This window comes from Sinohyriopsis cumingii, chromosome 9 (genome assembly GCF_028554795.1).
Source record: "Sinohyriopsis cumingii isolate HCF-2022 chromosome 9, ASM2855479v2, whole genome shotgun sequence".
Lineage (NCBI taxonomy): Eukaryota > Metazoa > Mollusca > Bivalvia > Unionida > Unionidae > Sinohyriopsis > Sinohyriopsis cumingii.
The window spans coordinates 57,603,549-57,629,172 of NC_142969.1; the positions used below are offsets into that span (position 1 = coordinate 57,603,549).

The window sequence follows — 25,624 nt, forward strand, 5'->3', positions numbered from 1 at the left end:
TGTGATGGAGAGTCCCTGGTTGAGAGCTTCCAGTTTAGGAACATGTTTGACCGATGCTTGAGAGGTGATTCCAGTGGTATGAAGTGTACCAAAATAGGGCTTGTAGTGGGAGACACGACAAACATGCGGAGAGGATCGCCCAGACGAGACTGAAGTCATCGTTGTATTTGACGTTGATGCACGCTTTGATAACTAGGATTTGCTTGGGCAGTGGTACGTACTTACTTCCACGTAGCGGTGAATATTTGGAAGTTTTAAACGAGATAGAATTGACTCCGACATGAGACTGAGACTGAAATCGTCGCTGCTATACACGATGAGCGATTTGGCTCTGATCCACACGTCGATGCTCTTGTATTCCTTGACTAGATGAATATTCAGAGCTACTCCAAGTTTGATGGATGTGTGTGTGCACATGAGTTTTTGATGGACTTGGGGCCGAAGGACATGGGAATGATCGTAAATAAATACTTTGTCAGCAACTCTTTATGCTTTTTCAGTGCGTCGGGGTGGTGGAAGACGTGTTGTCTTATCGCGTTGCCGTTGAAGGCGTGCGGACCGATTTTGGGTAGTTTTTTTCTCCATATCTGCTCCTTACGATTTGTTCAGGATTTCATGCTGAAGTCGAAGAGGTTTGGAAGGCTTAACGGTTTTTCCCGTGAACGCTTAGTATTTGTCTAGCAATTGTTTCATGCAATGCTGCTTGGTGAGGATCTCTCGTGCCCTCAGTTCTTTGTACACGTTGGCGAGCTTGCAACGCGCAGGATGTTTGTTTTTAGCTTCATCGCCTTGAGGTCTCCTCTTACTTGTTTGATTAACTCATGCAGAGCTGTATTCGATCTAGCATAGCGTACGTGGACATTCTGACTTGAGAGTTAACTCGTGCAGAGTGGCATTCCATCTGGGATAGAGCACGTGGACACCCTGTAGCTATCGAGCGATGCTACTCAGTAGACGACCAATGCCACGCAGCAGGATACAATCTTTCCCTGGATCTGTTATACGCCGATGCTGAGCAAGAATCTAGTCTTTCCTTGTGATGTTAGAGATGCTATACAATATAGTCCAGTATTTCATTTCTTTAATTGCATATTCATTTTTCATTTCTTCAACTGTTTGTTATGTGAAAAATAATTAATCTATTATATAGCACAACGCATAAGTTTGTGTGATTACCTCATGGCAGAACGTAAATATCATGCACGAGAGAGTAATGCGCACAGCATCATGCTCTTATCAACCGTGGAAGACCATGAATGAAACCCGGTTGCCAGGAAGGTGTTCGAGGTCAGCTCCATGTGGACGAAAGATCAGGACGATTGCATATTACTAGAAAAAGCAAGAACTACACAGAGACGCATGGCTGTGTAAACAGTGTTGTGGAAAGTGCATCCCGTGTTTAGTCGTTATGAAGCTAACACGGAGGGAGAAGTGCGTGGCGTGCGCACTAAAATTATGCATGTGGTGAAATTTAGCACTACTTGTTACTCCATCGTTCATGTGTTTGTCCTTGGAATGAGGGCTACGGTGTACGTACCGTCATCGTTTTGTGTGTTGAAGCTGATCGGGGATTGGTTCCCATAGGATATTCCGTCATTCATCTCAACGGAAAGAAATCGGATAATCGGAAGTGCGACTTAGAGATAAGACCTGACGGATAGCAAACCAAAATATTTAGAAAACTATGTTTTCTCAATTTTTTTTATCCCATGGTAAATCTGTACATCAACTTAAGCAGCTCTTTTGGATGCATGCAAGAAACTAGTTCTTTATCATTGACGATGATTAGCGTGCCATTGTTTTAGAGATCCTTCTACTGTGCCGTGAGCAATACGAGATCATTTCCTATTCCCAATACTTTGGTGATTGAGAGAGACATGTTGATGGCTATGTTGAGATGGAACGCATTCATGATAGAACCCTCGAGTTATTTTCGATTTTCCACTAGGACATCCGTGAGATATCGCGTCTGATCGACCACGCCATCAGTCATCTCTACGTCCTCCATCTATGCTAAGATAATTGGAAGATCTTTTTAAGCGTTTTTTTCAATCATACATTACATCCAGTACTGTCTGATTAGATGTTTATCGTAGAAGATCTTCACGATGCTGCCTCGGGATATCTCCGCACGTTAATGTCACGTGAGTAATGCCTATCCACGCACTGATCCTTGTGTTTTGGTCAGTGTTACATTATTTCGTAACACTGTCACGATTGCTTCATGGAGAGATTCGGGCTGATGAAAATCACGTCAGTCACAAAGACCTCGTCATCGTCAGACATCTTTTAGAGAATTGGGTTTCATATTTTTGGTCATAATACCTTTCGATTCGGCTTAGTTGCGTCAGCCCAGACTGGTTTCCATAATGTCCACGATGAGGTCGTAGACAGTCTTCCTCTCATGTATGAGCTATGACATGTCAAAGAAACCTCCACGCAGATACGATCTGATGTTCCTGAGCATTTTCAGATAGATCAGCATGGACTGCTTGGTGATATTTAATAGCCTTCAGGCTTGGCCACAGGCGTTTCATCAGAGTCTGCATGGCCATCCAGATCAGGACAAATTCAACATCATCGATTGGGCCTGTACACCCGTGGAAATCACTCCGGTGACCGTCATGGCAAGAGGGATCATCGAAATGACTCTCAATATGCATTTGTAATGTCGGTATGATTGCTTGTACACGTAGACTCTCCGACGGCAATTAGTGGTAATGCATATCTAACTCGTGACGCTGATCTACCGACAAATCCCGATCGATTTGGTTAAAGTCATGGAGGGGCTTAATTTTGAGTCGACTAAACTCTTCCACATCAGTTCAAGTTCTGGAAAGTTTTTCTTCAAGAATTTTATGTGCATGTTAACTTTATCGTCGTCAATCTCAGACACCTTTTCTCCAACGAGCCACAAAGGATATATGTTTAAGCCTTTTGTGATTTTCGTCACAAGATCAGAGAGCATTTAAGGAGTCTCTTCCATTTCATCATGGTCCAGATATTGATGTGATTCTATGGCGCGCAACATCTCATCCGTGCAAATGAGGAATTTTTCGATTATACTTTTTTCAAATTCTTTTCTCGCTAGAAAGATCTCTGTTCATTAAAACCCACTGACTCTAGTTCGATAAATTTCTCGATCGTTTATTTTATGTAAAAGTTCCTTAGATGCCTTCGAAACATTGACAAAGTGTCCTCGAGGAATAGCACTTCCTTTTGTGAATACGCTATTGAGCTTTTTCTCAATTTTCTCTGTATGAAAATTTCCCAATTACGTGTAGGATGCAGCTGCCACATTTGGTTCGATCTTTCCATGTATGCTAAACATATATGCTTCCTTAGTCTTGTTGTTTTAAAATAATGGAGCCTCATCACTGCTGACTTCATCACCTCTGCCAGAGCGGCTATCGATTGCCATCACCGACAGGATCGCATCCACGTCCTCGTCTCTACCGCGACGTGCTGAAATGTTTTAGCTTGTCGATATTGTCTCGAAATGTTCGATTGCCGCGAAAGCGCTTTTCTGATACCACTTTGTCCATGCAGTCGTGATTCTGATACCACTTTGTCCATGCAGTCGTGATCTTTTTTGTGGGCCTCGTCGTCTTCCTTTCTACCAAACCCTCGTCGTTTGACTTAGCCTGTTCTCACGATGTCTTCAACGAGGTCTGGATGCAATTCGTGAATGATGGCGTGCACGATGCCTTCGATGGTTGAGACTAACCGTACTGACTCTCGATCGTTGCAAAACCTAAAGACGGTCCAGTATCGATCGATGGCCTTTTAAAGCTAATGTTGTCGCATCGCATATCGCCCACAGACAGATGAGACCGTGTCACGTCTTGAAGTTTCCATCTCTCGTGAGCTTCTTCCAAGGATGATTTAAGTGCGTTTCTCACCTCGTTCAACTCCACATGCACTGCTGTGGCCTGCTTAAGCACGTGCTGGTCGTTGTCAGAGTATGACACATCCTGTCTATAAGTATCGTACAACAGCAACTGGTACAACTCAGAAGCTGTGCACACAATTTCTGCCATGATCTATATAAGATTGAAGGTGATCTAGATAAAATCATCCAGAGTAAATATCTGAAAATAACTCAAGCCGGGGTCAGGGGGTTCTGTTCTGGGTACCGTGAATTTAAAGGTAGACTATTACATATACGTACTTGAGGCAGCAATGACAAATTCGAACATTGTAGATCCTATCGTGACTTTACCGATACATAAGGCATCCTAGGTATTATGAGGTTTGACACCGTCGAGTCACCACGTGAGAATTCTTTCGCTGCCACCATTTCGTCCTCGGACCCTAAATTTCCAAATCACCACTGCTTCGGTAAACTGTATCTGCATCCAAAATTTAGAAATGGCACTGTAAGTCGCCCACTCCTTTCCAATTCCAGGAGCTGTCACAAGATCAGTCAAAAATACATGATAGGCCTTAAACGACGACGAGCATTTGGAAGACGCTGAAACGACAATGCATCAGCAATTATTCGTGTTTCCAGAGAGAGTTGGAACATATACCGCATTGTTTCTGACGCGGTGCGTGTCCACGTACATATTTGTAGCTACTAAGTGTTTGGTTGCGAGAAGATAATTCATCACTACCATTTTAGCTTCTGCTGCTGAGATGAGAGTTTCTGTGAGTGTTCCAACCGTCGTTGATAATTTAGTTTTTCCAAACAAGTTGAGGTGGAACTACGAAATCGCTTGAGTGTTATCCGTGATCAACCACGTGGCAGGAAGTCCATACAACTTTTAGTTTGCACAGACGTCGTTCCGTAGACTAATTTAGGTATCACTGATCTTCAGCAATGAGTAGTAACTCGAGTTGTTGACGCGAAATCCTCCTTCGGTTCTAATCGTGATGGGAGGGTAATATCCACCCACCTCTATATCAAACTAGAGGAAACGATCTGAAGTTCCAAAGTGATAGACCATGGTCTCTCTAGTGGTTACAGAAATCGGACCTGACCTGCAAACGTTACAGCCACGTGCACATTTCCAGAAATGAATCCACCCTATTTCAAGGTATTTTAGAGCCATGGTTGCCTCGATATCGGCAGCTCTTAAGGGTTGAAAAGAACGCGCTGATGCTGGAGAAAGTCCTTACAAACTCATTCTACCCATCTTGAGATTTTTCGTCACGGTTACACCCGTCAGCAATAATTTGGTTTGCGTCAGTAGGTAAACGTGAGAGCAGCCTGCGGCATTTTCGTCCGGAGCTGAATAACCCGGAGGTGGATAACCCGCATCTTCGAGATTGTTAAGACTGTGATCGCTCATGTTGAGATGACCCTGCAAGGAATCTCCAGAGCTGTTGCATTTCTTGTCCAATTCATCCACAGAACAATTACTTCCGAGTACCAAAGGACGTGAACGACATGGTGAATTAAATAGAACATGAACATCATTAACTTCTACACGAAGGAAAAAAAACAAAAGAGCATTATCATCATTTTTTGATATTATATAATTGTGGGTCCGACCATTCGTGGTAAAGCCAATCTACTCTTGAATCTCCTGCTCATTAACATGCTGAAATACGATGGTGTCATGATTTATGCTTTTAAACTTCATTAAGACTAATACCAAACACTGGATGTGATTGGAAATACCATTGCAGGAGACGATGACGTCTTAACCCTAGCCTATCCTGATGTGATCCAGGCCGAAGAAGAAATCGATTCGGATAAGTACAATATCATCGGGTTTGATGACAAGAAAATCGATAGAGAAGACATGAATAAGATCTACGATTATATTTCGTTATTGCAACACAAGCCTTGTAACAGCCTCTATCTCAATCAGTCGAACTACGATATATCCATGTATATACGACAAAACACGGGATGCTTCGTGCTATTTTTAGAACTGGATAACCGAGACATTGACGCCATCGCGAGAGACCAATGCCACGACATCTTTGCCCCCCAATTCAAAGACTGCTATGCTACAGCGACGTCGAGTTCTAAGCACGATTTCATGGACTTTGACCTTTGTGATGCGGACGTTGTCCGGAACGCTATCTAGAAGCCTTTGACGAATTTTACCTGCCTGATTAGTATAGGAACAATAACGTTTTCTGCTATGTCATTCGAAAAGATCACCAGTCGTCGTCAAATCGAGGATGTTGTTAAAAAGTCTATCGACCAACTGGCGGATTTATGTCAGCGCTTTCTCTAAGACAAAATAGGCCAACTATTCTTTCAGAGCGACGTGGTTGAATAATTGTTCATGCCCATTCTGACTAAACTCGACGAGACCAAAACAATGTACGATGTCAAACAAGATCAGTTATTGGACAAGCTCAAAACGACTCAACAACAACAGCAAGACTTGCTGAAGAAGTTAGTTAGGGCAGCACCTGAATATGGCGTCCACAAGATGTTAGCCCAGGCGGAAAAAAAGCAGAAGAGCGGAGAAAAAGGAACTGATATGACACCTATCCAGAGGTGAAGAATGAAAACGTAAAATTAAGGTGATTGATGAGGCGTATTCCCCTATGTCCAGCTCTCTTAAGTTTAGGCTTGACAAACCCAATATCGAGTGGCAAGAAACATTTGTGTACGTCGATTTTCCCATCATTCAGTATCTCGTGAAATTAACGGTGTCTTACGCTAACGATTTACTTTAACGTTCTTGCAGCTGAAAAAATAAGAAACTGCGTCACACAGTGTTTTGGTACCTCAGCCAGAGCGAAAATGGACGAGGCTGAAAGAGATCGCATGTTAAAGCTTGGGGTTCAGTGAAGAGAATAAAATGATACCCTGCATGGGGAAAGTAAACTCAGAGAAAAAGTTTATCGAGGAGTTGTAGAGATGTCACATCTTCCGCCGCTCACAAGACAACCCATGGAAGAATCTGTTATGTCTAAAGTTGTTGAAGATCCTGAGGAAACACTACATGAAAAGTGGATCGAGGAAGAAAGAAAGAAGTTTTATAAAGAACAGGTAAAACTTCCTTCTAAACCTCTCACTAAGAAAAGCTGCAAGAAGAGTCAATTCGCTGACATATGAAGAGCTGATGAAAATATCAGCGCAATGTCTGAGAACACAGAAAAAGCTTACAGGTTACTACATCCTAGGTAGGAAACTGCAGTCTTCTATGGCCACTCAGGATTAGAGTCTTTTCGATTCCATGAGCTAGCGTCGACAGAGGACTTGATGTAGAATGGTTCTCAGTGATAGCATGCTTTTGTTCGAATCGAAAGCTGTCACCTCCACGATTGGGTATAAACCTACGCTGAAATAAAACCCGCAATCGTCGTACGAATTCGCGTTGATCTCCAACGAAATCTGGAATAGCTTCTTTAACCTGATGGCGAGCAACAATCGGTTTTGGTACGTGGTCGCACTTCAACAAGAAAATTATCATGATTTCCCCAGGCAGTTACAACATTACGGACATTGCCAAAGAAATCTCCCGATTGCTCACTGGGAATTTAGATGTGTCGGCCAACAATAAAATCAATATCACCGATGTCAATAGCCTACTCATCAAGGGATCGATTGCTCAGGGATCGCTTTCATCGGTACGTTTAGCTTCCATGTGATTTATTTCATGTCGATTAACGTGACTCCAGGCCATCTTATGCAAATTCGTCCTAATCATTTCATTTACTATCCCATGCTGAACACGTACTCAATCTCGGAAATTACCATGCAGGTGTCTGATCAGTGTAAAAATGTTGATAATAATCACGAAATAGCCACATATTATCTGCATGTGAGACGCAAGTAGGAAAAAAATATGTTCGCAAATAATATAAAGATAGCGACGAAACTTTCACGAGTATATCAACGTAAAATGAAAGATGGGTTTTTATCCACTATGTTTTCTACCGTACGAGCAGTTCTTCCAGGCATTGTCCCCAAAGCCGCACCGATTTCCTTCATGTCAGACAAAGTGGGTGCTATGGGAGCAGCCTTTGCCAAAAGATGGATATAGTACAAAAAGTATCATGCAAAATCACGTCCGTGGCTACACCCTCTCTGTTGCCTGCACAATTGTCCAGGGAGGCTAAATAGGCTCCTCAAAAACGGCAAGGGTCCTCTGCGATCGATCCGAAAGAATTGTACAAGACCTGGAAAGAAACTTCATCAAACCAAGTACACCCTCTGTGCGTGCCATCACATCCACATGTGGATTAAAACGTTTATGGTAATTTATATTACACTATTGTAGCACTGCATCATGTATTCGAGATTCATTTTCTATTATCGTCGTCTCAATGATGATACTCATTTGGATGATTCCACCACCGACTACGAAATCGTGGAGGTTCAGGACACCAACATCACCAATCTGAACGGAGCACCCATTGAAAAATAGAGACGCGTGACGAAGATGCGTACCCGCATAGGGCCTTTCTGATAAGCAAATACAAATTAACGCCAACCCACCAACGGACTATGCAGCCAATGCGCAGATCACGCTGAAAAATAAAGGATGGTTGTTATTCAGATCGCCTCAATACCAGTAGAATAATCAGACCACAGAAGAAATCAATGGATATTTACAAGCCAGCACCACCATGAACTTAACAATGTACAGTAATGACTACATACGATCGTGTCCTACAAACGTAGTGGTTCAGAGAAACCAATAAGGGAGCGGTGGTCGGAAACGAATTTCGCATGGATGCAACCTTAGTCATTGCCCCTGCTCTGACGGAGACAGAAGCAGCCAACGCTATAGTATACAGACCAGCCGCTGGAGGAGCAGATGCTATCTTTTAGCTGATATGACAGATAATGCTGTAGGATTTGCTGTTGTGAGAACCGCTGTCGCTTCCGCGTTGGAACAGGCACGTACATCTACCTACAACGTGGGATTCGCTGCTCAACGCACTCTGATCAACACCAGTAAGAAGATCTGTATCATGCTTTGTATTAGCATCATCTCCGGCTTGTGTCGAGATATTCGTATCATGTTGAGAGTGTAATGCAACAATACATGTACAAAGCAGCGGAGGTCTTTGATGGACAATTCAACATGAAATATTAGTCATTGTGGATGCCCAAATCACTCCCTCCACGACGCACATGCTAAAACTGGAATCGACGCTAGCCAGGTTTACATAGAAACTATACATCAAACAACACGGCCTCTACATTCCGCATTTCAAGGGTACCCATAAGAACACGTCGTGGAGTCTCCACGAATCCTGGCAGCGAACCTACCAGACACATAGTCGTCACATTCCAGGGTGCAGATAAACTCGATGACCAAACCAAACAACAAGCACGTGTTTAAGAATCTTGGACTTCCTCGCGTTCACGTACGAAGTAACTCCAGACAATATGAAGAGCGAGAACTTGAGTGCAATTTTGCCGTTTCTACCCGAAATTATTCTCGCACATACATGATGCTGTCGGAAGCCATGCAAAATTATAAAGACGCGGATACAGTCACACCAGTCTGGCTGGACGATTTCGCTAACTTGTATCCCATCTTCCACTTTGATATCTCAAAACATTCCGAGCGTCTCAAAGACTCTCCTGCCGACATCGAGATCCGATTGACTATCAATAATGAGGTTGGCGATCCCAGTTACATCTGTTATGCGATGGTGACATCAGGCCTATTCATGACCTTGTATGTACTCAACGGAAAAATGAATATCATTGTATAGACAACCATGCCCAGAAAAAGTCATCTAAGCACGAACGTGACGGTCAAGGAATAATGGATGCCATCATTCCTTTCGTCAAGACCATGTCTTCCAAGTTATTGGCTTCTGTTCTTGCACATTTATGATTGGCTGCAGTCACGGGAGCCATTACCGGAGCTACTCAAAAGCGGTGATGGGCAAACGAGCCACCTTGACCAATGCTAAAAAATATTTTAAAAAATAGCATTTCAGATATAGCCATTTCGTACGTCCAGTCCATGTAACGCTGTCAGCACAGCAGAAAAAGGAAAGCTGTAGCAGTCACACATTAAAGACCTGCGTCAATCCGACTGAAAGCGTCTGCACTCATCGGATCATTCTGACACATCAAGCTATTTATGTCACTAAACATAAGACAGCTCGGAAAAGTATCGTTCTGAACTTGTCTGCATCTCAGCTATCCAAACAATGATGATTTATTGGACATCAGCAGGAATCGCTTGACCTTTACTGCCAGGATTACTCGGACTACGAAAAGGACACGAGCTGTCAGAAACCAGGCTTGGTAAAGGTATACGAAAAAATGGTGTTGAGCAATTTCGCCCTGGAGAACCTCTTAGGATCCAGTGTTCCCATTTCAGAGGTGTCTTTTCATATCACTTCCGACGTCATTAACCTGCAAAATTATTACGATGAACATGTCACTCACTGGGTCGCCATCGTCAACAATCCTCATTTGGATGATGTGGAATGTTTCGATTCGTTTGGTTCACCTTCTCCCAATGAAGTCGTGCGATATCTCAAAACAGCGCATACAGGAGATGTGTACAACTTGTTACAACTTAAAACGTCAACGATGGCATCTGTGACTGGGAATGCATCGACTACATCCAAAAAAGACAAGATGGACAATCTCCCGCTCAAGTTGTTTTAAAACATTAAAAAAATCCACTCCTCATATAACCATCATGATCTCGTGGTGTCTCAAATGGAAAGCCAAAATTGAGAGTTTCGACCAAGTCGAGATGGTCACCAAAAATCGTTGACACATGATCAAGTTGAAATGTGCGAGGTTCTAAAAAAAACACACATTGCCACTGATAAAGCTTAATGTCATGACTTTTGTATACAAAATCAATCATTGCAGACATGGCGAGATCAACACGAGCTGCAATAACCTTCGAGTAGAAAGAACACCATGCCTGGCAGACTGAACAGGCTGTGGACAATGGCAAATTATTGAGGAAGCCAAGGATGTTGACGTTCTGACTGGAAAATTTCGCATACCTCGGGGAGGAAGAAAGTTACCAGGTCATAAGTACACCGGACCGTGGAATCCCTTAGAACAACAACTAGATGAATAAGATCAACCACTGCCAGGTCGGGATCCTTATAACGGCGTTGATGCCATGCAGCACGATATCTGTTACCGAGATCATCCCTACGACAAGCGGGATGCGATCGAGTCATGCTGTGGAACTTAAAACACTAAAGCCAGAAAATTTCAGAGAACGTGTAGACCGAGCTATTGTGCGTGGCATCATTTGCACCAAACATAAGTTAGGCATAGATATGCCGGGTAAAATGATAAAGTCAGCAGAAGATCTTTTGGAACTGAAAGTTCTCAAAGACGAACTGCATAAGCTCGCGCGCAAGCAGTTTGCGCAGTGTGTGTTGGGAGTAGGGGAGGAATGAAACGAGGAAGGGGAAATTACCCCAAGCAGAGATCTGGAATGTGAAAACTCCAAGGGAAGTAGCCTACAAACAGAGGCACACCAATCAGACCAGGCAGAGATGGAGCACAGACTCATTCTGCAAAATAAGTACTATATCGTACAAGATACAAACTGCCGATCTTCAAATGTCCGAAACTTGTTACTTTTTGATTTCAAGTTTTTGGCCATCTCCTGACGTACTATGTTAGAGTTTATGGTGGAAAATATGAATATGAAAATTTGGGACTCCTGTTAATGTTAATATTACTCCTTAAAAACGTATTTTTTTCAAAATAACTTTGAGCATAGGTACTACGAAGCTAGATCTTTTCCGTCGAGTATTAAATAATACATTATTATTTGACCAGGGTTTAAGACAATATGCTAGTACCAAACTTGAATGTTGTGATTTTAAAAATGTATGAAAATATCATTTTATTTTATTCTAGGAAGTACATCACTGGATTTTCTCATAGAAAAAGTTTGATATTTAGCTGGAATGAGAAATAAAATTTCAGGTTTTCACTGGCCGTCAATAGAGACAGATAACACGATAATCATGAAATTCAAAGTTAATCCAGAGTGCTTACGGAGAAGAACTGTAAGCATGGTAGCCTCCCACTATGGACGACTCGAATTCAAATCCAACAAGACGTGTTTTCCTTTTGATGTGGTACTTTACTTTAAATCGGGAGGGAGAATTATGAATTATGTTACGGTTTATATTTTCTTTGATAATAAGCTTAAAACACAGCGCAAGTAATGGAAAACCGATGACATCGAGCGGGATGCTATACGAAAACGGCTACGTCTGACAACTTATATATATATATATATATATATATATATATATATATATATATATATATATATATATATATATATATATATATATATATATATATATATATATATATATATATATATATATATATCTGTTACAAATCTTGCTGGCTAATACGTTTGAGCATAAAATGAAAAGAAAATTTGCCTGCTGCAAGTTAATAACGGATATTTTACTTCTTCACCGCTTTAATTTAAATAGAACGTTTTTCACCCACTCGATGAAAATATGCCCTTTATTTACTCGTTTCAATAAAATGTCCTCTTTGTATATATCGGTAAAGATCGGTTCCTTTGCCGCACATAAGTTTATAACGAGATTTTCCTGGTAAGGGAAACAATCGCTTATGACGTCACGACAAAAAACCCGCCTATAATTAATCAGGCATAGTTGAGAGTGAACATAATTTCTTACATGAAGTCCTAAGACTGCAGGAGCATGATGAGGGTGACTAGGGCTTTGTTTCTTCACTTTGCTGTCACGTATGGTGAGTTTATCCGCAATGATATTTGCATATTTTCATTAATGTAAGACACTGTACTGAGTTCTCAGACTTATTTACTGGTATTTAGGGAACTACATCGAAGGGATTATGTAACATATACTAGGCAGGTCAGATACTCTGGCGAAATGCGACGAGCAAGACTTTACGAGAAGCATCTCTTAATGAATGACAATACAAATTTCGAAGATCGTCTGCAAATGACTTGCAAAGACCTAATCGAAAGTGACTTTTCAAAGATTGATTTTGAAATGAACGATGTAGATACGTGGTTTCTACAACTTTGCTTGGCAATTATTTTGATAAATAATAACGATCTTATAATGGAAAGATGACTAAAATTAATATAAAATTGTTATGAAAATAATAATTTAAAAAGTGATTTAAAAGGAAACAAACACTTTAAGACAATGGCTCATATTTATCACATTATTAATAACATTTGTGGTAGAAAATGAGCTGAAAACATTGGAAATGAAGGTCATTTACTTTTTTACCAAGAATGTATTATTGTTATGACGAAAAAAAAATGTAAAACGAAAATCGCTGCAAAATTATAGGGTTTCTACATGAATGATGCATGCCATTTGTTAAGCATATGCAACTTTTGGAGCAGAATTTTATTAAATATTTTTATTTTATTTATTACTTGTTTTCTTCAAATTCTCAGTGATGCACTAATTGTATCTTTCATTCTACATGTATGTGGATATGGACCCACATTTCCAGATTTATTTAATATGTATGGACTTAAATAGATAATTCAGAATATACGGAAATTTCCATACTTTAAATCATTTCTTTGTTGCTAATAATGAAATTAAAAAGATAAAAATTATTGTTAAAATGTGTTGATGCCGAACATACCAAGATAATTTCGAAAAATACTTTTGAATGGTTAATGTATGACCAGTACAACTATTTAAAGAACAGATATATCTGTAACGTGTGCTACCTTTTGGTAAAAATGCTTGATAAATTCTATTTCTCTGAAATTTTATAAAATATTTTGAATCAAGAACTAAGTGTGATTTGATGAATAATTGAATACATACCCACAAACTTTACCTTTATTAAAACCATGTATTATCTTTCATTGCAAATGTTTCACATTTTGATGTTTATGAAGATATATTCCTTTCTTTTAATTATTAATAGTGATTGGAGTTTGCCAACCTTTGAATTTTAAAAAAATGTATTGAAGCGAAAATGCCTCAAGGTATAGGCGCTGCCCTGATAATCCTTATAAAGCTTTTGCATGTTTTAACGTTTTACCAATACACTGATTGATTCGGAATGCATGGCCAGTTCTGTGGTATTGGTTACATAGTTTGGCAAATCTTTATTAATAATATTTATCTAAGTTAAAATATAGTAATAATTTCAGAAAATAGTAAATGCCAAATTTATTTATTATTTCTTTTAAAATTGATTTGTGGAAAATGCCACAAGTCATAGACGGCGAATAACAGTTGGTAAAAACTAGTGCATATCTAAAGTTAGACCAGAAAATAAAAATAATGTGAAAACAGAAGGACATATTTGAGTAGTTTGCAACTTTGCTTTGCATATTTGTGACCAATAATGTTGACTTGACTAATTTAAAACTTTAAATTTAAAAAAGCACAAACTGTATATGATTTGTACATGTGCTAAATTAGAAACGTTAAATAGATACAAGGAGTAAAATAGAAGAGGGTAGTAGTGTGCTGATAGGATTTTTGACCAGTATACTAATCTGGGTCAACGCTTTAAATATCCCCATACTTTACCTTTATCAACTATCGCCAGTGTCCCGTCAGGTCCAATGTCGCGTTCGCGGTGAACCTCACGCTAGAAAACTCCTGTGCCACCTCTCCATGGAAACTACATTTACCAAACGTTTACTCGACTTTTACTGCTTGTAAATAACATCCTTGTTTCAGTTTTGTCTCGCGCGAGCGATCCCGTTTTATATTTGCACACGGAATCATCGGAAGTTTTCCATTTAGGCTAGCACTATTTCGGACTCCGCCACGGTAATTGTTTTATCCATGGCAGCGAGTATGGCTTGGTAATTTTGCTAAGACGGCATAGGGCGACAGCTAGTATTTCCGAACAGACACTTATTCGCGAATGCAACAATACTAAAAATATTTTGCCTGCCGCGTAGGCAGCACTGGTTGCTATCGTTATAACTTCTACAGAAAATCCCACACGTGTTCCTATGATTGTTGTCGTGGTAGCGTTTCAAGCAGAAAGGCCAACCGTGGTTGAGGCGGCGGTTCCGCTAATACCATTTACGACAATACAGGACCGTTTATAGTTCACGAGTACGGCAGCCTTTTTGGTGATTTCATCTCGCAGCTATTGTTCTGCTTCATTAGTATTTCGCGTCGAAAGCCTTAAGGATCCATCACAGTTCGATCAATAATGTCACTATGAAGTAGAATTATTCGACACGTAAACCTAGTCCAGACGCATCGCGGCCTGGTGCAATATGCACTTACAATCAATTATGTTTCTTCACTGGGAAATATGTTTGTCTCATGCATTGATTACGCCCTTCTTGGTGTCGCCAACAATCGGTTTCGTTTTGACCTAGAGCTATTGCATGGACAAGTGTGTCATTGGTGAATACTAGTCTGGGATTTTCTTTAGTTGATCGAGTTGATATTGGTTGTTCGATATAACTGACGAGAATGCTATCGTAGTGGATTTGTCGGTGAATTCCACTTCCACTTCATCGTCGTAGAAGCAGTCCCTGGATGTTTTCAAGTCTGACGTTGTATTCAGCGACCGGGCATTTTCGCGTGCAAATGCGATTATTGTAAGCTGGCCTTGAGGAGTATTGGTAGATTACGTTGGTCTCAACTACTGATTTATATTTGTCCCTCGGTGAGATTATATTGAGCGTATACAAGGGTTTATTAACCCCTTTCCATGCAAACAACGGCAGAGAAGCTTCAGACACTTCTAACCTATCAAATATTATCGTATTTCTGGCCTGTTCACCCCACCCTTAGTGTTAAACCCTATGAATACGTGTCTTGGTGCGATGATACATTGTTTGGTAGTTATTTGCCATGATAACTGACGAACACTTTGGTCTGTCGAGTCTGTGGTTGGTACGAGAAACGACACCGTTCATTGACTGTATATTGGGGTGAGAGGAATTATAGCACTAATCCTTCAATCTGATTTGCATGACAGTCTGGTTGATTTGAACAAAGTTTAAGGTAGTGAGGGCCACTATAATGTTGTAAATTTAGTCCTTTTCCATCCAGTTAAGAAATGTTAGAAAAAAGGTTAAACAATCAGTAACTACTTTCATATCTGGGGTTCTTCTGCAATCTTGTAACACTTTGTTTGGATCGATATAGCCATTAAAACAAAACATCTTTGAATAACTAAGACGATATCGTTATGAACAATTATGATTGTCCCTTAATGTTTTGAGAGCAGAAAATCTTTTTAACACAGCACACGTTTTGTAGGCTAGTACTGAAGTTGGCTTGTACAGGTAAGGCCGTAGGTAGTCCAACATCAGAGCTTTGTAGATATACAATTTTGCAAGTACACAGATTCGCAAATATAAAAAATAAAGGGGCTGAATAAAATAAGCTCTACTGAATCGGATTTATTATATTTTTTGTTGACACTTTTCATCTCTGTTACACAAACGTTTTGGCATGGATTCTTTACGTACATATTCAGTCGAAAGATTAAGCTCCGACTGAATATAGCACAAAAAAGCAATCTTTTGTTTCTAAAGCATTATATATTGCTTTCAACGAATCAATATATATATATGTGTGCAAATGAAAACTTCATCTTGCTAGACAAATCCTTTATGTTGGAGTAATGATACTCGTTTTAGTAATGGCCTGGGATTCACGTTGTGGCAGCATGTATTCAGCCATACTGTTTGAAAACTTCTGCTACCAGTTTAATGATGTCAGAAAAACTTGGACAGATGCTCGCACTAGATGCCAACGAGATGGGGGAGATCTGCTTAGCATTACATCAGAGAATGAACAGGAATATATAAAGCGTTATATATATGGTAAGTCCCATTACGTGTCAAAGGAGTGAAATATAATTAAAAGTCATTTGATCTTTATGAATATGTCTTGAAACTTGTTCTCTGTGGTTTGTCTGTAATAAATGTAATTTTGAAAATTAAGCTTGGTTCAAGTTGATCTTCAATTTAAGGTTAGAGACATCTATCAGGGCTCTGTTTGAATTATCAACTTTGTATACTTTTGAGACTGCTGTTTCATTTGTAATCATTGCATTACTGTACATTCCAATTAAGGAACAAATATTCCATGGATATATTTTCTTGCAGGTCTCATTTTATCTTTTTTCTATACATTTTCTTTGGGAAGGGGTTGCTATATTAATTATTCATCCTGAAATCTTTAGTCATAGCTTGCAGGAATTCACAAACCATATATTAAGACACAGAATAATCTATTATATTGTGTCGTCATTCTCGTTAGAAATCCTTACTTTGTATTTAACTATCTTTTAGACAATTTATAGCCCAGTGTCATAGTGTATACACCTCATCAGGGGGGATTCGCTACTTTAAATGTATTATTTAAGCAACTTTGCTCAGAATAAAAGTCTTGCCCTATCAGACAATAATGGATGGAACAGAATAATTGGCGAGTTTTGCCGTGCTCATTAGCCAGCAAATTGCAAATTAATGAATATGAGCAAAAGAAAACTAAACAATTATAAACAAAATAATGTATTATCATCGAATACGTATAATGCAGGTTACTACTCGTGATGTGTCTATTCTACTTCACTGAAGTCATCATAAACCGAATCAATGAAACATTTTCATACGCATTATCCAGCGAAATGCACATCGTAATTTGTCAATCTCCATTTAATTCATTTGCTAATAACCTAATATTTAGACAAAATCTCGTTTGTAGAGCACTTGGATTCCCCGAGCACACGAGAATTCTGGATAGGAGCCAATGATCTTGGAGCTGAGAATGTCTGGAGATGGTCAAATGGCGACCCATTTGTCTACCGTGGCTGGCGCTCAGGTAGGAATGAAACATTTATCAGGCTGTGGAAATAGCTATGTTCGAAAAATTATTACTGATGTTTTCACTAAAATTTAGTTACATAAATACAATCTGGTTCTTATTGATGACGATTGTGGGCAGGCGTGCAAATATACATTCATATGCACAAGCAAAACATAAATGCTTCTGACAGACACCTCCCGCTTTGAAAAGACTACATAATTGACATATATTCCTGTACGTAATAATCTCATTTATCAACCCATTTTCTCGTAGATGTCATTTGTGACTTATTTACATCTCTGAACCAGGAATTCAACTTTACTGCTTTGATACTACTGCTACTACTGCTACTACTACTACTACTAATAATAATAATAATAATAATATCCTATATTTATCCAGGGTAGGGTTATTGCCAAACAGCTAGTTTACATGTTTGTCCCTGTATTGAACCAAACACACATGCAATTATAAAGATCTACAACGTTAGTATCTTCTGCATAAGAGAAAACAATTATAAAATAAATTAGTACAAAGTATACAAGATTATGAAAATGTTATCACACAGATATATGAAAACTACAATGTACTATAATGTAATAAAACCAGGATTACACATTACAATATTTGTAAAGGTTAATAAAACCTGAAACGTCGACTCCTTGTTAAATATCATGGCACAAACTTTTTCAAGAAGCTATGTTAGGCAAAGTCAAAACATTTCTTTCATTAATCATTGTAATTATCTAAACAATAATGTAATCCTTAACTGGTATCAATCTAAGAATGTTAAAAAGAGATGAAACAAATGTGATTTTACCTTTGAAATTTAAAATCACCGTATTTGTTCCTTTCTGTAAGATATATTAACCACTGTATTCAAGAATAAGTACGGGTTTTCGCTCTATAATTCATTACTATTAAGTTGTGCTCATCTTTTGCCATGCATAAGTCGTTGTTTTCTATCAATCAACTACATTTGTCGATTTGACACTCAGATGATGTAATATAAAACGTCTAGATCTTTTTATAATTCCTATGTTCTCAGGTACTGTAATAACGAGTGCATCAAAGTGTTTGGACCAGGATAAGGTATTATTAATATGGATACGTAAATATTTTGCACAGCCAATTCAAGAAAATGCAGCCATACACGAATGAGAGCCATGGTTATTTTTGGTGTTTTGAGGCATAACTACCATATTAGTAATCTTTCATGCCACTGTTTAACCCCCTGCTAACCAGTGATCATTACAAATCTACCTCACAAATATCCACAAGTTTTATTTCTGTGTAAATAAAAAAACAAACCAAGGAAAAAAAATTCGAATTATGATTCTGAGAGTATTTTAGCAACGAGACTAGAAATACGTCTTTGCCTTAACGAAACGAGAGTGAGAGATTTGTTTATTTTTATGCGTTTAGAAGCGTGAATAACATAAGCAGTAGCAACAGATGAGGTAATGTGAGTATGTACTCTGCTGAAATTCGTAAAGAAACGTGACCTCTTTTCTCTTTTGTTTTGTTTTCATACTAGCATTGGGTAGCTTCACAATGGGCAGAGCTTGCTTAATCAAAACAATGGAGTTGTCAAAAATTGTTTTGATTGATGTCTGAGATTTCAAGATGACTAGATGATATATATTCGTACAATAATTGCAGTTCTAAAGAAAGGTTGGATTTACAAAATGCTAATGCTGCGATGGATTAAATATGTTTGCCACTCACTCATAAGGAGCATTCATTTTTAGTGATTCATGGACTCATTCAGGGATGGGGATCACTTTTGATGTGAATAAAGAGATTCAACTGGGGAATGTTGTCCCAGCGATAAGGCACGTTTGGAATCATCTTGCCTTACCAGCGTCTCTTCGGTAGGATATGGATGTGTAGCTTGGAGACTACAAAGCAGTGGTCAGTCCAGTAGTCTGCACCACACATAGACGTTTTTACTCGTATATCCTGCCTGTCCCTCCAATATGTAAATATATCCTGCCTGTTTCTCTTTCTGACAATGACATATACGATGAAATGACAGTGCCTAGATCGGAGATGTAGTCTTATCGTACTCTTGCGGGAAAGGAGACGGAATATGGTGTTGATGATGAGCGTTTCATGTCCTGCACAGGTCGGAAGCAATAGACGGAATCAGATGCAGTTGATGACCAGGAATACCTAAATGCATCGTCATACTATATGCGTTCCACAACAAGTTGCTGAGAATCGTCTTTCTGCCCGTACAACTAGCTATCTGTTTCTTCCGCGCAGTCAGCCAAGGCGGGCTCAAGCAGATGAGCGTATCAATAGGGTCTTCAACCCTTGGTGAGTTAGGGCTTGCCTACCCAACCATCTTAAGACTGGATTTGGCTGACTGCGCGGAAGAAACAGGTATTCCTGGTCATCAACTGCATCCGATTCCGTCTCCAGCCGTCTTGAGATTCTCTTGCTACTGGATCCAAGACAGACGAGTGAGTGAGTGAGGTCCATGACGCTCAACTCTTCGTCACTTTAAACAAAGGCAATGCTCATGTCACTTGTTCACCCTTCTTCCCAAAGTCAGGTGGAGTCGGACGTGCGACAAAGCGTCATGTTTGGATACAGTGACTGTCGTAGCCGCAAATCTGCACACAGGAAGCTCAGACCATAATATCATTCTTCACTGGCAGCAGTGGTGTTTAAGACCCTATTGCTACGCTCACCTGGTTGAGCCCGCCTGTTGAAGCGGTTTAAAGGTGTGTGCCTGCAGGGCATGTTACAAGAAAGAGCTGCAAGTGAGAGCTGGGTGCAAAAGGGGACCAACGGTGGACAAGCTACAACCTGAAGAGGCACGACTGTTCCCCAACCAGAGGTGGTACCCCTCCAATACACTCCTGTACATGCATGCATACATACATACATACATACATACAGCAGTGGTGTTTAAGACCTTATTGCTACGCTCACCTGGTTGAGCCCGCCTGTTGAAGCGGTTTAAAGGTGTGTGCCTGCAGGGCATGTTACAAGAAAGAGCTGCAAGTGAGAGCTGGGTGCATAAGGGGACCAACGGTGGACAAGCTACAACCTGAAGAGGCACGACTGTTCCCCAACCAGAGGTGGTACCCCTCCAATACACTCCTGTACATGCATGCATACATACATACATACATACATACATACATACATACATACATACATACATACATACATGCATGCATGCATGCATGCATGCATGCATACATACATACATACATACATACATACATACATACATACATACATACAAAGGACATTTTATATTGTGTAATGACAATTGATTTGGTGTTCCAACCCTGGTCTTGAATTTATAGAACCTTGAAGATTAAGATCTGGATATATTCTAGAACTGAAAGTCTCCCCTCAGTTTCAAAAGGTGGCGATTTTCCTGAATATATGAGTAATTTACCAATGATATAGAGTTTGAGTTGGTAAATTAAGTTTCACACATTCAGCTGATCTTTGGGCACATTGTTTACTAGCAACTTGCTTGGATCCTGCAATCACGCATCCAGGTATAGACCTTGTCATGCTTCGGGAATGTAGATGAACTTTAGCTATACGATAACTAGGATACTATATGTGTTATATTCTTACAACTTCTAAACTTTGACTTTGTAGTTTTTGCGTGAGTGAGTGGACCTATAATGCCTACCTCTTGAGTATAAAATAAAACCAGATATCAGATAAAGAAATGGAGAATATTCTGTTGTTTTACTTTGTTCAGTGCTTTCCTTAACTTCGTCCTTTTCCTAAGTTAATACACCATATGGCAATCACTAATCCCAAAGGAATTAACTCCAGAATCGACACACGTATATGCTAAACATGTAGACATCATCAATTAAACTGCATACTTCATTTTATCATTTGAACTTGCAATTAGTTGATACAGCTTATGAGTATTCCTGACGTGTTTTAAGTTTAAATTTATTAAATTGATTAGTTTTGAAATTTCCCATCACAATTAGATTGTTACATTTTGTATTGCAATCTTTCAGCACTCATTGAGAAGTTTCATACCATTCCGTAGAGGATGTTACGGATCTATAACAGATGGAAACATTTAATTGTTTTAACTCCAATGCGAGCATTTCTAGTTTAGCTAGGGTTGATATTCCAGTGTTATTCATATCAAGATATTAACTGACATGTACCATTGCGCCACCTCCATGTTGAATTGCTGATATTTATTGATCCTGACTTTAGCATCTTCAAAATAAAAAAATCTAACCTAGTTTTGATAATGACAGATATCAAGTTTGTTCATTAGGCTACAAATTGTCTTCATAGGCGAGGATCTTCATTCTTCTCGTTAATAACTGAATAAGCGGAATTGCTGACCTATGCAAAATCATAATGACGTGACAAGATCTCTGCACAATTGTCATGCATCCATTCAAATCCATTTACAGGTGCTAATACAAGTAGATTATATAATTCAGTGCAGCATGGGTTAAATGTCTGATCATATCCAATACAAACTATTGATAAATATATAAATATATTCATCAGAAGTAGACATGAGTGTTCCGTTTAATTTTGAAATAAGAATGCCCAAATGCTACTTCAAAAGTATCTTGCTTCGGTATTAAAGGTGGGGCTGAAATTGTTTTTCTACACACTCCAAATTTTATAAATCTTATATAGCCACTAGCTGACTTGAATGTACATTTCTTGCTTTGTTATAATAAAATAATTATGTTTGGTTCCTCTTGTATATGATCCAAAATTTGTATGTTTGAATGTTTGTACAACTTAATATCATTCACTAGCCTTTATGAGATTATCCTGTATGCTGACTGTTTTAAAACTAATAATAATAATAATAATAATAATAATAATAATAATAATAATAATGAGGACTTTGTATAGCACCTAATCTTTAGAAGTTCTAAGCGCTTTACAACATTAGACAACACATATAACATAAAAAACATATAATGATATGATTACAAAAACAAACACCATGAAATTAGAAAACATTAAAAAAAACATGCCGAGAACATTCAAGGTAGAAAACAATATTAGGTCCCTAAGTTTGTTCTTGCAGTCGAAATAAGTGAGTTTTGAGAGCCCTCTTGAATGTGATTACTGTGTCTTTGTGTTTAAGTTCAGTGGGCAATTGATTCCACGTTGCTGGGCCCTGGTATGCAAAAGATCGCCGTCCATATTACTTTGATTTCATGGTGGGAATAATGAGTATACGATTGTCAGAAGAGGAGCGTAAGAATCTTGCTGGTGTGTACACATGGGTGAGATCGGATAGGTATGTTGGACTAGAGTCCGACAGTGAAACGTAGCACAGAGAACAAATTTTGTGTTTGATTCTGGATCGAATGGATAGCCAGTGTAGGGTACAGAGCAGCGGGGAGTTGTGCTCTGATCGTGGTACTCTAAGCACGATCCGAGCAGCTGTGTTTTGAACGTTTTGAAGTTTCTGGAGCAGATATTGAGATGAACCAGTCAGAATTGAGTTACAATAGTCCATTCGTGAAAGTACTAATGAGCACACAAGTGTTTTAGTGGCATCAACTGAAAGATATTTGCGAATTGAGCTGATGCGTCTAAGCTCAAGATATGCAGCCTTGCATATGTTCATGACATTTTCTTGCAATATGAAAGTACTGACCAGAGTAACACGTAGGTTTCGTACTGATTGTGTGAATTTAATGTTGGTGTGGCTGGTATTTATTGTTTGAGGTAAAGGATGTGAATGAGAAAGTCTTTATGTTGTTATCAGAATGGCTTCAGTTTTATCATCATTCATCTGCAGCTTGTTACATGTCATCCATGATTTCACATCAGAAATGCACCTCTCTACACCTTGGATGGTAGCATCAACTTCAGTTTGGTGCCTAGATTTGTATATTTGGGTGTCATCAGCGTATAATTGGTGAGACACTCGATCATGATCTATGACACTTGAGAGCGACTGAGTGTACATAATTTAGAAAACAGGTCCAAGAACAAACCCCTGTGGAACAAAACAACATAGATCAACTGGGTTGGAGTGTATTCCATTTGCAGATACAATTTGTGTCCTGTTGACCAAGTAGGACTTGAACCACAGTAAGGCTGTAGCATGAATGCCAAATACATTCTAGAGACGGTGAAGTAATATATCATGGTCTATTGTGTTAAATGCTGCATATAAATCAAAGAGGACGAGGACCGTAATCTTTCCGCTATCCAACGCAGAGAAAATGTCATTAACTACTTTTATTAGAATAGTTTCAGTACTGTGGCAAGGGCGACATGCAGATTGTACATTTCTAAAAGGATTGTTTGAATTTAGATGAGATACAAGCTGGGATATAGCAACATTTTCTAATATATTGATACTAATGAGAGGTTAGAAACTGGGCGGTAGTTCTTTAAATCGTTATGGTCTAGCATTGGTTTCTTCAGCAAAGGCTTTACAATGGCAGTTTTGAAAAACGATGGGAATTCCCCGAATGAGAGAGAGAGGTATTAATAACATCAGTTAATGAAGGCAATACTGGATCTAAGCACTCAAGCAGCAGTGATGATGGAATTGGATCACGTTCACATGACTTTGGTGCACTCTTCATCACGATTGTACGTACGAAATCCATAGAGACAGGTTCAAATGCTGCTAATGGTTGCCGCTTAAATTCTGTATCCCAACTGTATGGTGACGACGAGTCAATTGAAACTGTGGTGTCAAGGTTATCTCTAATTGTTTGTACTTTGTCACGAAAGAAATTTGCAAACAGGTCCGGAAGGTCGACTGGAGAGAAGGTAGCTGGAACTGGTGTAGATTTGTTTCTTGACATCAGCTTGTTAGTAATCTCGAAGAGCTCTTTCCAGCTGGAACTTTCCATGATCTTAGTAGTATAGTGGGCTGATTTCGCTTCATGGACTATATTTGTGACATGCTTCTTAGCGGCTTCATAGATTTGCTTATGAATAATGAGTCGGGTGGAAAGCCAAAGCTTCTCAGCTTTACGGTGGTCTCTTTTAGCAGTGCGAAGCTGGTCCCTAGCACTGGAGAACACTTTTGAATTGATAATCTGCACTTGGTAGCTGGGGCATGTTTGTCAAGCAATGAACGCAAGCAGTTATCAAGTTGTTCTGCGGTAGGAGGTAAGCAAGTTGTTAGGTTAGCTTGGATGTCTTGCATTTGTTTGGTTCTATTTATCATACGGATGTTTCTCTTAGTAGTAGATGAAGGTTTAGGGTTAGGGACTGATATGTCAAGATGGCATATAATGCAGAGGTGATCTGATGCAAGGTCATGGGATACCAGGGAGGACCGTAAAATGTTATCATCAGGTCTATGAAGAATCCAGTCTAAAATGTGACCATGTTTATGGGTAGGTTGGTTAACTGACTGTTTGAGGTTGAAGACATTAATGGAATATATGAGTTTTTATGTATCTGGGTTTCCATGACAGTCAAAATGACAGTTGAAATCTCCAAGAATAATCAGATTGCCACCTATCGAATTTCCATAGTCCAGGAGATTTGGAAACGTCTCAAAAAAGAGAAAGTCGGCTAGCTTGGTTTTTTTTTTATACTAGGAGGAAGGCGGTAATTGGCAGAAAAAATGGACTGACCTTTGCTCCAGTGTGAGTGTGGTTTGGACTAGTTCAAACGATGTATGGTCGAAATTGAATGTTGTGGTGTGGTTAAGACGTGGTTATTTGATTAATTTACATTTCCAGAATCTCAAGTTTATATATAATCTCCACGAATTATTGAAAATTTATAAAAGTTCATGCATCTCTGATAAAATTGTGCTTTGTTTATAATCAAAAATGGTTGATAACAGGCCGCTAAGTCTTTATCGAAGTACGAGTTTACACTATAAATTATAAAAATAAGGGGATACACATTTACCCACAGTAAACAAAAGGTGACTAGGAAA

General features: G+C 39.2%; 1 protein-coding gene across 1 annotated transcript in view; it reads left to right on the plus strand.

The window, feature by feature from the left end:
• The first annotated feature begins 16,546 nt into the window (after positions 1-16,546).
• Positions 16,547-25,624, plus strand: part of LOC149791881 (uncharacterized) — a 69,487-nt gene continuing 60,409 nt past the window's right edge. The window contains exons 1-2 of the mRNA XM_089969490.1: positions 16,547-16,730; positions 17,617-17,733. Coding sequence (XP_089825616.1) covers positions 16,547-16,730; positions 17,617-17,733 — 301 coding nt within the window. The remainder of the gene's footprint in view (positions 16,731-17,616; positions 17,734-25,624) is intronic.